The sequence below is a fragment of the Austrofundulus limnaeus genome, unplaced genomic scaffold (assembly GCF_001266775.1).
Source record: "Austrofundulus limnaeus strain Quisiro unplaced genomic scaffold, Austrofundulus_limnaeus-1.0 Scaffold27, whole genome shotgun sequence".
NCBI classification, from domain to species: domain Eukaryota; kingdom Metazoa; phylum Chordata; class Actinopteri; order Cyprinodontiformes; family Rivulidae; genus Austrofundulus; species Austrofundulus limnaeus.
In genome coordinates this window covers 2545391-2561602 of record NW_013952429.1, presented here as the reverse complement: position 1 = coordinate 2561602, position 16212 = coordinate 2545391, and the positions used below count along the sequence as shown (strand labels likewise).

General features: G+C 39.2%; 3 protein-coding genes across 3 annotated transcripts in view; all 3 read left to right on the top strand.

The window, feature by feature from the left end:
- The first annotated feature begins 235 nt into the window (after positions 1-235).
- LOC106515180 (TBC1 domain family member 24) lies at positions 236-5199 on the top strand. The gene is made up of 11 exons (XM_014004840.1): positions 236-420; positions 584-696; positions 793-1054; positions 1126-1239; positions 1819-2235; positions 2322-2561; positions 2727-2882; positions 3357-3420; positions 3578-3676; positions 3859-4105; positions 4767-5199. Exons 1-11 carry the CDS (start codon positions 284-286, stop codon positions 4940-4942), a joined length of 2025 nt encoding a protein of 674 aa, XP_013860294.1. The 5' UTR covers positions 236-283; the 3' UTR covers positions 4943-5199.
- A 1198-nt stretch (positions 5200-6397) lies between these two features.
- Positions 6398-10257, top strand: LOC106515273 (zinc finger protein 501). The gene is made up of 4 exons (XM_014004978.1): positions 6398-6550; positions 7235-7427; positions 8224-8281; positions 8401-10257. Exons 3-4 carry the CDS (start codon positions 8233-8235, stop codon positions 9555-9557), a joined length of 1206 nt encoding a protein of 401 aa, XP_013860432.1. The 5' UTR covers positions 6398-6550; positions 7235-7427; positions 8224-8232; the 3' UTR covers positions 9558-10257.
- A 1683-nt stretch (positions 10258-11940) lies between these two features.
- cfap52 (cilia and flagella associated protein 52) overlaps positions 11941-16212 on the top strand; it is a 13090-nt gene continuing 8818 nt past the window's right edge. Inside the window, exons 1-10 of the mRNA XM_014004839.1 lie at positions 11941-12033; positions 13075-13274; positions 13357-13493; positions 13575-13697; positions 13829-13928; positions 14028-14144; positions 14497-14597; positions 15068-15238; positions 15601-15749; positions 15855-16000. Coding sequence (XP_013860293.1) covers positions 11973-12033; positions 13075-13274; positions 13357-13493; positions 13575-13697; positions 13829-13928; positions 14028-14144; positions 14497-14597; positions 15068-15238; positions 15601-15749; positions 15855-16000 — 1305 coding nt within the window. The 5' untranslated portion in view covers positions 11941-11972. The remainder of the gene's footprint in view (positions 12034-13074; positions 13275-13356; positions 13494-13574; positions 13698-13828; positions 13929-14027; positions 14145-14496; positions 14598-15067; positions 15239-15600; positions 15750-15854; positions 16001-16212) is intronic.

The following is a 16212-nucleotide window of genomic DNA, read 5'->3' as shown; positions in this document are numbered from 1 at the left end:
GTGGTTTCTTCTTAGAAATAACTGTGTCCTGAAAGTCAAAAATAGGAAAAAAAATCAGTGGAACTTTCCCATTTATTGGTACCTTAATTATGGCAAACAAAACCTCCCATTGGTCATGTGACCTAAGACTTAAATAATGCCCTGATCCTCTGAGCGTGTATTCAGTGAGAAGAGACGTTACCCTTCAAGAAGTCTTGTCTTTAAACAACAGGACCTGGAAATGATTCACGTTTCAAGGACGCCGGAGTTCTCCAACTGTGGAAACTTGAATTTATTATCCCACATGTCCTCCGACCAAGACCTGAGCTTTGTTGCAACAGGTAGAAGACAAAGGTCTCACTCCTATGACAGCGTAGAGGGCAGTAGGACCAACGGTTTACCAGTGCAGACAGCAGAAACCATTCTAAGGCCTCGCTCCCGGTAAGTTTTACTCTTTGAGCTTGTTTCATCATCCAGCAAAGATAATGATGATGCTTTGCCTACATGACAAATAACTGGTCACATCTGTTCTCATGCTTCTCTWCCTCAGGTCATTTTACAGCTATGAGTCGTCTTCTGATTTAGACGTGGTGAACTTTTCCAGGTTCAGTCCTCTGAGACAGAGAACAAGCTCCCATTTGAAAAATCAAGTGTCCAAAAAGGAGAATATGTCTGGGGATCGGTCCGGTGGTAAAACCAAACCAAACAAACTCAGTGGTACTAAAACCGTGTATATCAAAGGAATTTTAATTCTATAATAACAAACAATTAAGTACTCTAAAGGTGGCTTTATGTGCACAATGTGTTGCTCAGGCAGTAAAGGTAGTGCCAGGTCAGTGTCCATGATGACCATCTCTGAGTCGGACAACTGGGAGATATGCTGCAGCTCGGGGATGAAGTATGGACAGTTTGTAGACTGGGAGAAGATCGACCCTGAAGCTGCGAGAAAATATGAGCAGATTCGGAAAAGCGAGCACCGGCAGCTAAAAAGCATGGGCCGAGATGGATTCTGGGCCATGCCGCACACGCTAAGAGCCAAAGCGTATTATCACATCATCCACAACATCAACTCCAGGTTAAGACCCTTACATTTGATTTAAACCCACGTAGCTACACTGTCTGACTGTGGACGCTCATCTGTTGCAGGGCCGTCTCACCAGACAGAGACGTGTTTTATGAGCTGGTCAAGAAGCTTTTTGGAGAGCAGAAACTCAGCACCCACCCAGTCCCAGAGTACATGGAGGATGGAGAAGTCCCAAGGTACCTTTTTAACCAGATAACTGTTTTTCATGAAAACATGCAATAAGAGTTGCCACCAAATTTAGACACGAATGAGACAAAATTAAGACTCTGCGACCAAATTCAGATAAAAATAATTCAACATTATTTCAAAACCGGTTGTGTACTTAAAAAAAAAAACGTGACATAAATTCACATTTTAGTATCTTTAACTCATCACCAACAGTTGCAGGTCAGTGCCATACTGGCTTTATATAAATAGAAGTTTTTGGTTTGTTGACACTGATGACAGAGTCTATCTGTGGTCCATTAGCAATGGTTCATGTGCAGCTTGAGACGCATAACAGAACGTTTTTAGGGTAGTTGATAGAAAAGTAAGAAAGATAAAAAAGAATAACATGTCTTTAGATTTGCTATGAGATTTTATTGAACACAAAAATGCAAACTGTCTTTATAAATGTCAAAGCTGTAACAATGTCATTTTTATTTTAAGTTTATTTTTGTATTTTCTTTTGTTTTGCTGAGATGGCAGGAATGCACTTCTCCATGTACCCACCATGTTTTTGCCTTAGGAGGAACTTCTACTCTCTTTCATTGCAGATACTGTCTCAACAAAGCAGGCCTGAATTCGGTTAAAAAGATCCTTCTTTGCCTCGGCAACTATTTCCCAGACATGAGCTTCTGCCCCATCCTCCCCGCCTTGGTCTCTCTCATCCTTCACTTCAGCGAGGATGAAGCCGAGTGTTTCTACAGTGTGTCTCGACTTATTTGCTACAAAGACCCCAATAAGCGGTACATTGACCAGACCTTCCTAACGTACCGCGGCTCCTGCATGACATTCGGGGACCTTGCCAACCGGTGCTGCAGAGGCATTCGTAAGCTGATCGCCAGCTCTCACCAAAACCTTTTTGAGTTTTACTCTGACTGGATCATGTGGATCTTTGCCGATCTTCCCTTCACCTATGCCATAAGAGTACTGGATGTGTACCTACTAGAGGGCTACAAGGTTCTCTACAGGTTGGTTGAACTAGCATTATTTTACAGAATAAATTACAGATTGTAGAAGAAAAACACTTAAACTGTTTTATAATCCTTGCTTGTAGGGTAGCGTTGACCTTGCTCGATCTCTACAAAGTGTCTGTGTCGTCTCGAGTGGCAGACGTGGAGGACTTCCGAACGGATATGAAGCGTTTCGTACAGAGCGTGGACCGCCACTGTACCATTGAGACGCTTCTAGAAAGAGCCTTCCAGATCCCCATGGCTACACGGAGTGAGCTGAACCTCCTGTTCAACGCCAACAAGGACGCTCTGATGGGAAAAGGTGTCAGCACACACCAGAAGAGGTAGGTTTTATGGTAACATCTGAGGTCTAAGCATTGCTTAAACAGAAAATAAAGTCATTTTAACTTTTTTTAAAGGAATAGCATGCACAGCTCTGTTGCTAACTATGATTTTGATTTTTCTGAGTGTAAATATTTGTTGACAAATCATTTTTTATGTTTTTAAAGGCAGACAGTGGAAACAGTGGACTTTGCAAACTTCAGGTCCGATGTTGTTACAAGGACTGAGATGAGAGTCATCTGGGCCTGGATCCCTGAGCGCGTTGCTCTGTTCAGTCCTGTTAGGTTGTTCAGTACAGCAGAACATGGAAGAGGTCTTTCTTTGTGAGTGACCTTATCTTGATCCTAATAAATAAAACAACATTTGATAAACAGGTTTRACACATTGGGCACAAGTTATGCTAGTAGTGTTGCAAAGTTGTTTTCGTGTGGAAATAGTTATTGCCTTTTTTGTTAGCAAAATATCCCGTGAACTATCATTTGATCCAAACAGCTACACGTTTGTCATTTCTCAACATAAGACGATCTTAGTTCAAAACTCAGGAATAGTAGGCCTTGTGAAACAACTGATAGCCAGGTTTCCTTGCTTGGTGCCAGTTATAAAGAAGGGTTATTTGCACCATCAACATGTTTAYATTGGAGTAAAATGTCAAGCCATGAGCAGTTTTGTAATAATAAACATAATCTGTTCTTGTATTTGAACAACCATTGAAAAATTACTCTTGGGGGTTCAACTAACAATAGATTAATTTGAAACCGAAACAACTTTAGAGACCATTTTTTTCTTTTATTATTCAGGTTTTATTCACATGTTGAAGGACATGAACCAGTGGTCATCATTATCAAAACAATGGAGGAAGAGGTAACTTTTAGTAAAGTAAATAAGCCTACTGAAGGAGATCTAATGTGTTTTTGTGATTTTCCCTTTGATTTAACTCTGGATTTAAAGCTCAGTAATGTGGTGAGTTTAAAGAAAACTTTTTTATACAACTAAATTATACRTTTTTCAAATTTTGTAGGTGTTCGGCGTGTTCCTATCAACAGACCTGATAGAAACTAGAAATCACGACTCTGAAGAGCTCATGTATTTTGGAACTGGGGAATGTTTYGTTTTCACGGTGAGCCAAAGTCTTTCTTCTGCAATTCAACCATAGTGCATTAAATGACTGCACACGGAAACACAAACTCTGCTAGGATTTCAGAAATAGCAACAAACTGGCAAATGGTCAAAAATAACAAAGTGGAAGGATTTGGGGAGGAAACGTGCAGCTGAACATTAAAAGTGTAACCACTGTTTCAGCTCCGTCCCAACATGGAGCGCTACCAGAGGGCGATGGTCAACATAATGACCCGAAGAGGTTCCTCTCAGCAGGACCATGCCAACATCAAGAAAAGCGGAAACCCCGGTTCTGCTGGGACTGCACCGAAGCCCAGCTATCTGACCATCCCTTTTACGACACAGTCTGATACTGCCAAAGAGCCCAAGAGACCCAAGGAGCAGGAAGCCTCAAAGTTTATTGCGGGAGATGACAGTCAGCTCATTATAGGTACGTCATTAAAACAAAAAAATCTGATTAGAGGATCTCAGTGCACCGTTTGTAAAATTGTAAAAGATCTAATAAATAAATGGGTGCCAAGCCGTTTAAAACTTTAAAAGTAAGTAAAAGTATCTAAAAATCAATGCAAAACACAAACAGGCAGCCAGTGTAGGCCAGCTAAAACAGGAGTGATCTCATGCCTTCTGGTTCCTGTTAAAAGACGTGCAGCAGAGTTCTGGACTAACTGCAGRAGATGGTGAGACGATTGTTCCMAACCAACATAARAGTTGCAGAAGTCCAGTCTAGTGGTGAAGAAGGCATGGGTGAGGGTAATGAGGTCTTTTGGGGYAGGTTTTTGCTTTGGCAATGGCCGAGATTTTTATCCAGGCTAGGCAAGTGAAGGTCCAATTTATATTGTTTTTTTAGACTACTAAAACCACTCTTTTTCTCAAACACGAATAACGCTACATCAGCTGAAATTGACACAGATCGTCACTGTTTCCTCAGCCCGAACAACAATCGTGTTAATACTCAAATTTATGTGTTGATGATGACCACAGTGACAAACACTTCAAAAATGACCAGACYATCCGTTTAAGAAGCTCTCAGCTGCAGTAAGAGATAAACACTGAGTGTGAAGCGTGAACCRCTGCTGTGTCGTATGTTTCAGGTGGTGATGGGGGTCACGCTCTGTTTCTGTATGAGGACCTGGAAGAAGGATACACCGAACACTGCGACACGTTCAGGAGCAACCCTCTTTGCAAGGGGCGTTTCCAGATCCAGTCCCTTGAAGTCTGGGGTGTCCAGAGCTCAGTTTACTTATCTCGCAGATTTTCTTTGCATTAGAACTTTGTGACTTGTTTCTATTCAAACCTGAACCAGTTTTTGTTAAAGCTATTTTTGTGAACTTGACTTGCAGATATTTATTATCGCCCAGCATCATGAAGGGGCAATTGCTTGTGTCATTTTTTTGTCTGTTTGCAAAACTATATAACACCACTGGACAATTTTAATGAAATTCTCAGAAAGTATCAGTTTGTTGTACATCTACTACTGATTAACTTTTGGAGTCAACTTGATTCAATAATCTTTGATAGCTGAAACTGCCCTTTTGTTTAGGGCAAAAAATGAAAAAAATAAAAGCATTCTGGCTAACTGTCATTTTATTGTACATTTTATTTGTTAAATAATCATTTTTTAAAGATATTGAGCTACATTTTTGTGTGATAGTAGCTGAGAGTCATCACCAACACATTCTGAGCACAGCTCACATGAGAGCTTTGTTTAAAGGTGACATGCATTCCTTCAAAGAATGCAACTTTATTTTATAAAGTTTGATTGTATGCAAAAAGTACAAAATAGCTGAGAAACCAGACAATCTGAAACAACAAACATCCAAACAACGTGTCACCATGTGGACTCATTAGAACTTTACTGCAGCTGAAAACAGCAGAATGAGGTAAGAAGTGTGTTCAAAACAACTTTAGACAAAACATACTTTTAACCTTAGGTTAAACACAATACTGTATAAAAAGCGAGACAATAAAACGGACCAAAGACAAAACAAACACAAGAGAATAACTCAGCGAAGCCCCAAGGTCCCTCGTTTAAACAAAAGTGACAAAACAACAAATCACTGTCAGACACAGAATCTGACAAGGTCAGGAACTTTTCTTTTCCTGTTAACAGCGGTGCTGTTAGCAGATTCACTGGACTTTTTCTGTAATGACAAAGGTAATAAAAAATGTTACACAATTTGATTAAAATACCTGAATTCATCTCTCCAGAAAATGTGATTTTGTGTTTTAAAAGATGTGCAAGAACAATCTGCCTCTGCTGAAATGATATTCAGAGTGTGCAGAGTTCTGGAAAACAACATATCCCCAAAAATACCAAATTATTTTGTTGTAACAGAATAAACTTTTACACAGAACAGCTGCTGTAAAGATAGGTCAGAGGTTATGAAATAAAGGTCATGGTACATTAACAATTCTGCTTATACCACTCTGTAATATACTGCATTTTACTTTGCTCATTACTTGTACAGAATGCAGAACGTCCAGATCCATTTAATGCATTAATTAAGCAAAATATTAGAGATTAGGTTTAATTTTATAACTTATGCACAGTAAATGTCCAGTCTTGTAACAATAATTATATAGCAGACATGTTTTATTGTAATTATATCAATAAAAACGCGAACATTCTTTTCATCAGACCCAAAGCCAGCCTTTTAAAATCGTACAACCATTGAGTTAGAAGAACAGTAAATGCGTCTCGAATTTACGTGGGACATCAAACGCATCACGCCAAGCATCAAACGGAGCTGCTGTGGTTTAACCCGGCTAGCTGCCTGCTGCACATTTCATCCTGCTTCTTTCCATATGGAGCGGCTTTGATTGCAAGTGTTTGCAAGAAACATTGTAAAAACTCTTCTTAAAGAACAACAGAGAGGTGGGACTCAGATTAATGTGCTCTGCGTTGTTTCAGCTAACGCGTCAACATTAGCGTTAGCGAAGGTAGCTAACGTGGTTTAGCTTAGCTTTGTGTTTATATGCGCCTCAAATAGGAAATTCAGCGTAAACAGGATATTCATTGTTCCGTTGGACAGCCTTACTCTGTGATGCATGGTGTTCATAAACGATTGGACATCTAGTAGTGGCCAACCGGATGTGCAAACTGCAGGCTTTGTGTATTCTCTTTTTCAGAGGGGGTTCAATGCTAGCAGCTCAACGCATTAAACGTGGCTGTTCATTTTAATAAACAAGCTGTCAGCGAAGAAACCTGTGATCCTCACACAGATGCAACATTCAGAAATTCTGAAACCATAGTCATTGTTTTAGGGGGAATATACGCATCAGAATGAGTTAAACCTCTTTAAGATAAAGTGACATAAATCAGTTCAAAATGATAAATCTTAATCCAGAATAATTTGCAAAAGAACAGTGGGGAAGGGAATGTTGAAAAGGCCTAATGTTAATGACATGTTAATGTCATGACACAAACATCCTGCTTGTTAAATTAGTAAAAACAATGCGTGAATATTTGTTTTATTGTCTGTACTGATACGCTATTATTAAATTGTATTCCATGTTTACAAAATGAGCATGATTTCTTTTTATACCTTTTGTTTTTCAGATAGACATTTAAAACAGACATTTCCTGAATGTGGCAGATGGCAACTTTTTCTACTCGTGAAAGTCTGGATGTGAAATGGCCAAACATGAAAAAGGCACGATGAGGAAAAAAAATATGAATTAATCCTGGAGCCTCATCGGTTCGAAACAAACTCCTTCTCCAAACAGGTCATTCAAAGAGCTATCTACAGCAGGTAAGATATTATTTGATCATAACAGTTCCATACAACCTCCCTAAATAAAATAACGTGGAAAAACTTAGTCATTAATATCACTCACTTCTTTTTTTTCTTCACTTCTTTTTAAGTTTGACATAAAAAAAACTGTCTATCTTTGAGGCATTTAGAATAGAAGCAGCCTTTATTGTACCGTGCGAGGAAATTCAGGTGTAGCAGCAGCAGATACATACATCAATCCACAGAAACAGCATATTGCTATGTGACATTATCAACTGTAGCAATAATAATCAAATTAAAAATAGTAACAATAAAATAAACATAGATCAAAATAAAAATAAGAATAATCATTACTGTAAAGGGCTATCAAGGTGAAAATGGATAAAATGAAAATAAGGCAAGAGACTGTGCAGAAAAATATAAATTACAGGAAAAAACAGTCATGATAGAGTCATGATCCGAGGGGGTGTGCAAACTGATTCAAACTCAGTCATTAAGTCCAGTACAGGAAAAAAATGATGTACAATTGCCACAGGACCATTTCCTAACTAAGTTAAAAAAAAATAAAATAAGAGCTAGGCCAGTGCCATCTTAGTTTTACAGAAGTTGGATTAGATAAAACAGATTAGCCATAATTACCAGAAACAGCTAATTAAAGGAATAGTCCGTTTTTGCCTGCTTAGAAAAGTTTTGTCCCTTCAGTGCATTTTGTTGATGATCCCTGTCTGAGATTAGTGTTGGAGAAAATGATGTCACAATGTCATTTTCTGTTTTGTGTTTCTGTTCTGTGTGTTTATGTGTTGTGTGTCAACAGGCTGCAGACATGGGTCCAGACGACACACCAGAAGTAAAAGCAGAGCCTTTAGACGAAAGTACGTACTGATGATTTTTCTGTTAATGCAATATAGCAAATAATGAAATTCCTCAGCAGTTTTAATCCGGTCTGGCATAAAGTGTTTAAAGTTTTTCCTTTGCTKTGGTTTTTCAATAGGTTCAGATATTGTTGAGGTGAATGTGGACCTAGATTCGGGYTCCTCTGATGATTCGACCTCCTCCGACTCGGAGCATGGCAAACAACCGAAGAGGAAAAGATCAGAYAAGAGCTATCCTTGCCCCACCTGCGGCAAGGTGTTTGACAGACCATCAAAGGTGGAGAGACATAAACCTGTCCACGACAGGAAGCCCAAGATCCTTCATCCGTGTCAGCATTGTGAGAAGAGCTTCAGTCATGAAGAGAAGCTGATCCGACACCAGAAGTTCCACACCAGGAGTAACGAGCATCCCTGTCCCGACTGCGGGAAAGTCTTCGACAGGCCTTCAAAGTTAGAGAGACATAAACGCATACACTCAAAGAAACCAAAGGTGCCCCATCAGTGTGCGTTCTGCATGAAGACGTTTAGCAAGCTTCACAAACTTCTCCGTCACGAGCGAGTTCACACCGGGGAGAAACCGTTCACCTGCCCGATCTGCGGGAAGGGCTTCTCCGAGGCGGGCCACTGCAAAGCCCACGAGAGGACCCACGAGGCGCAGCCGGAGAAGCCCCACTCCTGCACCGACTGCGACATGAGCTTCTTCAAGGCCTCGGAGCTCCGGCGGCATTTCCGCTCGCACACGGGGGACAAGCCTTTCCGGTGCACCTTGTGCGACAGGTGCTACTCCCGCTCCGAGGGGCTCAAAACGCACATGAGGAGCCACACGGGGGAGCGGCCGTTCAAGTGCACCATCTGCGGCAAAGCCTTTTACTCTCGCCACTGCCTGAGCACCCACTCGCTGATCCACTCGGGAGAGAAACCGCACGTCTGCTCCGTGTGCGGCAAAGGCTTCTCGCAGCTGGGCAACATGAAGGACCACGAGCAGAACGTGCACAACAAGTCCGAGAAGTACATTTGCAGCGAATGCGGGGCCACGTTCACGCGGTACAAGTCGCTGATGGAGCATCAGCGCATACACACGGGAGAGAAGCGCTACGCCTGCCTCACCTGTGGCCGCAAGTTCTCCTGGAGTCATTCTCTCAGCCGACACCGAAGGACACACGTACACAAACAGATGGCTCTGGAAACCTCGAAAGACTCCGAGAGTTTTGAGGGTCCGTCTGAGAACACAGAGGTTGAGAAAGCAAGTAGTTTTCATGAAGATGAAGTCCACTAAACCTCCCTAGTTTTCCAGCGTACACACTAATTCTGATGGTTTGTGATGGCTGGCCTTGTTTAAAGACACAAGTCAGAAACTCAAAGATCAGAGCAACATTTCATCTTGTTTTTGTTCTGCATTAGTTTTCATGGAATGTAAAAAAATAAGCGTTGGAGCATGCAGGTGTATCAGCATAAAAGAAGACTCTACCACAGGTCAGCGATGGAGGCAGGTTAGCTGTGTTAAAAACCTTACAGGTTAGTTATATATTTTCACGCAACATTTGTCAAAACCATTTCWCAGATTATACAGAGCCATTCAGAAGAAAAAAACACTTGACTAGAACTTCTTTTAAAATTTTTGTTTTGATTGTTCAGCTGTTAAAGTAAAACCTATGCTAATCAGGTTTCAAAGCACTTTTAGGTCCATTTCCTCCAGCTTAGATGATACGATATTTTTATATTTTAGATTTTTTTCTTAACGCAGTGACTTTAATCTTGACATTACATTTTTAATTTTGCAACCAAAAACAAACATAAAAAACTTTGTATTGTTTTCTCTTCTTAGCGACTAGCATGCTCTCAATAACAGCCTTGTGTTCATTTTCGAATGGTACGCTCATATTTTCCTTACTGTGGACATCTAAATACATTCCTTGGTTAAAAAAAAATTGTTAGTCAATCAAAACAAAGAATTCTTTACCAAAAAAAAAAAAAAAAAAAATTGTTAGTCAATCAAAACAAAGAATTCTTTACCAAAAAAAAAAAAAGGAAAAAAAAAAAAGCTTTATGAATAAAGAAATTGTATGTTTTTGTACACTGATAAAACTATAACAAACCAGTCAGTATTGCTTGGAAGATATGGCGCTTAAATAAGTGAAAATCACAAAGTGCATGAACGGTTTGTGTCTGACATTAAAAAAATTTTAAGAATAATTTTTTTAAATCTTTTCCTATGCATTTTTTTATGTTTTGTCTTGTCTTTTTACTCTGAAGAAATGAATGGAGTTGTTTTTGCTGCCCAGTCTGAAAATATAAATTCAGCAAATGTTCTCAGCTGTGTTTTCTGTTTCTTCTTGTGTCCGTTGCAGTTCAAGCTAATGTATTTACATTGTAAAACTGAAAAACCACTAAAAATGTTTTAGTTGAATTCATTTTTTTTTTTTCATGTACTGTTAAGTTTTAACTTAAACATCCAAGCAGAAGACATTGTTGGGAGCAGATCATTGATTGAGCAGTTGGCATGTTTCTGCTGTGTTGTCAGACATTATCCCAGGACGATAACTACCCCACTGTAGTCTAACAAGTAAAGTACATGAATTGAAAATTTAATGCATGTAACAAAATTTTTGCAGAAAATGTCTCMGTTTGTTGTAAATGTACTGCGTTCACATCACTGCAGAATTTCACCATGGATGTTGGAGCTCAGTTTGTTTGTTACAATTATTAATAAACGTTTTTTATTCATTAACAAAATAAAAATGCCTTTTGTTGCACACGCACTATGCAACTTGTTAATCTCAAGAAAGTTCAGCTGATGTGCTGCTTTTTCTGAATTTTTTTAAAAATGTACCTCATATTGTTTTAAAGAAAAATTAAACCTTGTGATTAGGAACTGGCGCTTCCAGCTGCCTATCTTTAGTGCACAGTCCATACTGTATTTATACAGGAAAGATTTTCACAGACAYTTTGCAAAAAGAAGRAATGGCTCATTGATAATCAGARCTGTCAACATTAGGCTACAACTTGCTGCCCTCAGTTGTCAGCTTGTCTCGTGTGGGTTTATTGATATTTCTTTTACTAGTTGGTTTATGTGATTTTTATGCATTTTAGCTTATAATATTTTAAGTATTTTAAAGTGTATTGTTATTTTGTAATTATGTAGTTTTACATTTAATACTTTTACATTTAACATTTTAGAGTGACTTTTACCATCTGTCTGGGGACTGCAGGTGAAAAATAGCCTTCTGGCTAATTCTGGCATATTTACAGAAATGTTATTAATATGCACTGCCCCTGTAATAAATAAAGGTTTCAAAAAAAAAATCTAACAGACTAGTCTGAAAAGGAAGAAGCCCTGAAATGTGTACTTGAATGCAGCTCTGGAGTAAATAAAACCCACTCCAGTGGTTATTCGCCAAGTTTATGAACAAGTATTATAAGACGGTCCTAACACATTATAAGGTACAATATAAATGATGTAAATGTATATTATAAAAAGTATTTTTTAGTATGTAAAGTATAATWCTTAATGTTGATGTTTGGGATAAGTTTTGTATTGGAGTTCAGGAATTACGAGCGTTCCTGAATGCAGCAAACAATCCTAGGCAACCRTTTGTTTGACGTAGCTTTCGGTGACATCATCTGCTTAAAAGTATAAAACCGTGTAGCGGGGTCTTCTATTGTAAACCTTTTTAGGACAAAGTCTTATGTAATGGCGAATGAAACCGAAGGTATCCCGCGGCTGAAGTTGGAGGCTGCAATTGGTTTCAACGGTACGTTTTAAGTTTATTTGCTAAAACTATTCGATAAATTACAGCAGGTAAAATAAGTATTGAACACGTCACCATTTTTCTCAATAAATATATTACTAGAGGTGCTAATGACATGAAATTTTCACCAGATGTCGGTAACAACCCAAGTGATCAACACATGCAAAGAAATCAAACCATAAATGTCCAGAAATGAAGTTATTTGTAATAATGTTAATTGAAAATTTCATGACATTAGCACCTCTAGTAATATAATTACTGAGAAAAATGTTGACGTGTTTAATGCTTATTTTACACGCTGTAGCTTGGTAGGCAGTTGTAGCACAGTCACTTAGAGTTGTAAAATTAATATAAATATTTAAAATTGCAATTCCCATTCAGCGTTTGACCCAACAATTGCCAACAATTTTGTTTAWTTCGCATCAAATTCATTTGAAAGAGCTTGAAAAATAATGATGCAACCATGTTCATATGTCTTGTTTTAAACGTTAAGATTCTGGATTAATTACTGTCCGTGAATTTACACTGAGCAATATGAAAAACTTATAACTCGCCACATTTAAAAAAAAACAACAGCAAAAAAACTACATCTTAAGGTATTTTAAAGCCATTGAAACTCATTGTCTTGTCCAATATGCTACCTCATTATCATCAAGTGTAGTTACCTTTAAATGGTCAAATTGTTACAGCTTCACCATTACTGGGGTTAAACTATGTGCTGATGGCAAATCAGCTGATATTTGGCATTTAGAACATAAACTAAATTTATTAGGATGTTTAAAAAATACATTTGTGCCCACAGGAAACTCACGTGCCCAAAATATATAGATATAAACTTTAAAGTAGGCATTTCAAAAGTGTGCGGGGGCCTTGGCAACGTGAAATACTAATAAAATTAAATGTTACATTTTACAATGGTTTTCTTGTTTTAATAACCTGGTAAACTGGTACAAGYTGAYCATTCTTTCTTCCCAAGTTCACCTTTCACCTCTGTGTCCAGATACCTGCCCTCGTGTCACATAATGGTTTACTTTTTTTAATTAGGATACATTCCTTTTGGCCTGTGGGTTCATCCAGACCAGGAGCACCTGATCTATCCTCTGGGGTCCACAGTGATTCTGAAGAAGATTGCAGATGGCAAACAGGAGTTCCTGCTCGGACACACGAACAACGTTTCCTGCATTTCTGTGTCTAAAAGTGGAACATTCATCGCCTCAGGCCAAGTCAACTTTATGGGCTTTATGGTAGAGAAAACCCAAGTTTCTTCTTATTTGTAAAATTTATTTCACACCAGTCACATTTGTATGTATAAACATAATTTTCTAGGCACCAGTGATTATCTGGAACTACGAGCAAAGAACAATCTATGCCCAGCTGGATCTGCACAAAGCTAAGGTGGAAGCAATTGCATTCTCTCCCAGTGACAAGTACCTGGTGTCGTTAGGAGGTCAGGATGACGGCAGGTAAACAGCACGCTGCTGGACATCACAGAGGAACGTGTGCAACAGATGATGATGTGTGAGCTGTTCACTGTGTGCTCTCAGTGTGGTCGTGTGGAATATCGAGACGAAGCAGCCCGTCTCTAGGAGCCCAGCTTCAGCCTCCGGTCACTGCCTCACAGTGCAATACTCCAACACCAACGACAACATATTTGTTTCAGCTGGGAGGTGAGTCAGTCATCTCTGCTGGCACACCGTCACTAAAGATGGTGCATTTCKGGGCTGACAGAATGTTTCATTTTGTTTCATGCACTTTGGAAATCGCCGTAACCCTGTTGTTGGGGTTTTGTTTTGTGCAGCGGAAATGTGCAAGTCTGGGAATTGGACGTCATGAACAGAAAGACCAGTCCTACAGTGTGTTACACCGGGAAATTAAGGAGGATTGTGAAATGTGTTCAGGTATTGTCAAAACATTCATGAAACCCCAAACATCCTGATATAGGGTGGAGTAGCTGAACTCGTGGTCAATTTTTATTATTAATTATTTATTGTGCACAGATTTCTGAAGATGATGAGTTCATCTTCTGTGGCACTACCACTGGAGACATCCTGAAAATCTGCCTAAAGACAGCAAAGCTGAACCACTGTGGTCCAGATAAAACAAAGTTCAGCGGTGTAAGTCTTCAACTACAGTCTTTTTACACATAACGGAGCAAGATGGAGGTCATTTTAGCAGCTGAGAACTGCTCTGATTGTCAACTAATCCTGACAGAATACCTCCTCAAAAATGCATTTCATTTCATTTCATCCATCCATCCATCCATCCATCCATCCATCCATCCATCCATCCATCCATCCATCCATCCATCCATCCATCCATCCATCCATCATTCTATACATCAGATAAAGAATCACTCTTTTGATGCGCTGTTTTTTAAATGTGGTAATTTATTTTAAGTGATATGATGTATTTAATATACTTGTTTTTTAATCATAGTGTATGATAGAAGTCTGTCTGTCTGTGCAGGACATCAATGTTCTCAGAATGCTCAAATCTGGAGACCTGCTTGTGGGCACTGGATCTGGCACCTTAGCTCTGTGCTCCAGTTCTAACTTCAAAACCCTCCAGTGAGTTTTACACCGGCAACCTTTCTGTTTGCTGATCATTTGTAACTCTCCATATGGTTCAAACGAACATTTTTTTAAAAAGTGCAAATGCACGATCATTTAAAAAAAAACTTATTTCTGTTACTTTGTCTGCAGCTTTAGTAAAACTCAAACGTTTTGATTCGATCGGGAATAGTGTTGTTTTAGTGTGTCTTTTGGTTGCAACATGTTGAAAAGCAGAGATGAAATGTACAAAAAAACAGCAAAACATTTTTACATACAGAACAGCATAGATACAGCTCAAATATATTGAAAATAGAAACATCATTCAAAGTTTAAACAGGTCACAGAAAGTTGGAGTTTACATGAATGAAATCATGTTGTNGAGTCCATGGCAGCAGCTTGAATGTCTCTTTTGGTTGTAACTCTCTTTACACTTCTTACACAGTTCATACATGAAAACATCACCATCCTCCTCCTCTGCACGTTAGGAAACTTCAGCTGGAAAAGGAGGTGACCTCCATCACAGGAAGAGAGGACGGCCAGCTGTTCTTTATTGGCACGGAGGCCGCTCAGATGCACCGCTTCAATTTAAAGGATTTCCAAACTGAACTCATCTCCACCAGCCACCGCTCCGCTGTCAAGGACATCTCCATCCCCACGTATGTTCAAACCAGGACTGTCAGAGACATCTGTCAGAGATGACAACGTGTTTATCTTCTGCTTGATTCTTTTTTGTTTTGATGTTTCAAATCCAAGACCCACCAGAGTATTATAGAAAATTACTTTGCTGAAGCTTAGTCTGATATTTTGCAAACTTTGCAAACTGTCATATAACCACATTTAAATTTGATACGTCTTAGGGAAAACAGTGTTTAAAAATGACTGGATTTATTTCCATTATGGCAGTTATAATACTGAAAGTTAATAACTTTAACTCAGTTGAACTAAGTTTAAAGTTTTGTTTTAGAGCCAATGTTAACTTATTCACATGAGCCTTTTTCTGTCTTGCATTGTGTGTTAGCAAAACATGTGAACTGTTTGCAACATGTTCTGAGGAGGACATCAGACTGTGGGACGTACAAAAGCAAAAAGAGGTGCTGCGTATCACTGTGCCCAACATGACCTGCAATGCCCTGCACATCATGACTGATGGACACAGCTTCATCAGCGGTAAGAGCATCTCATCAGAGATCCGCAGCCCTTTCTCGACGTTTTCAGTCTAAAGGACTGAATCAGATCATTTGATAAAATAAAAAAGATTTTACTTTCTTGCAGGGTGGAATGATGGTAACATTCGCATGTTCACACCGAAAACTGGCCAGCTGATGCTCACGATTGAAAACGCTCACAAAATGGGTGTGACCGCCATCGCTGGCACCAGCGACAGCAGGAGGATTGTGAGTGGAGGAGGAGAGGGACAGGTCAGTTTGTTTTAATGCTGATCCGCCACAGGTAACTTTTTAAAACCACAACGTCTGCGAGAAATAAGAAAGGGTTGCACTTTCTGATGCTGCCACCCTCCAGGTCCTCAGCATGAGGCAATGAGAGAGGCACTAACCATGTCGTACTGTTTACCTATTTGGTCTCTTACAACAAATGAAATCTTAGAACCCATAGTTAGGCTCTACAACAG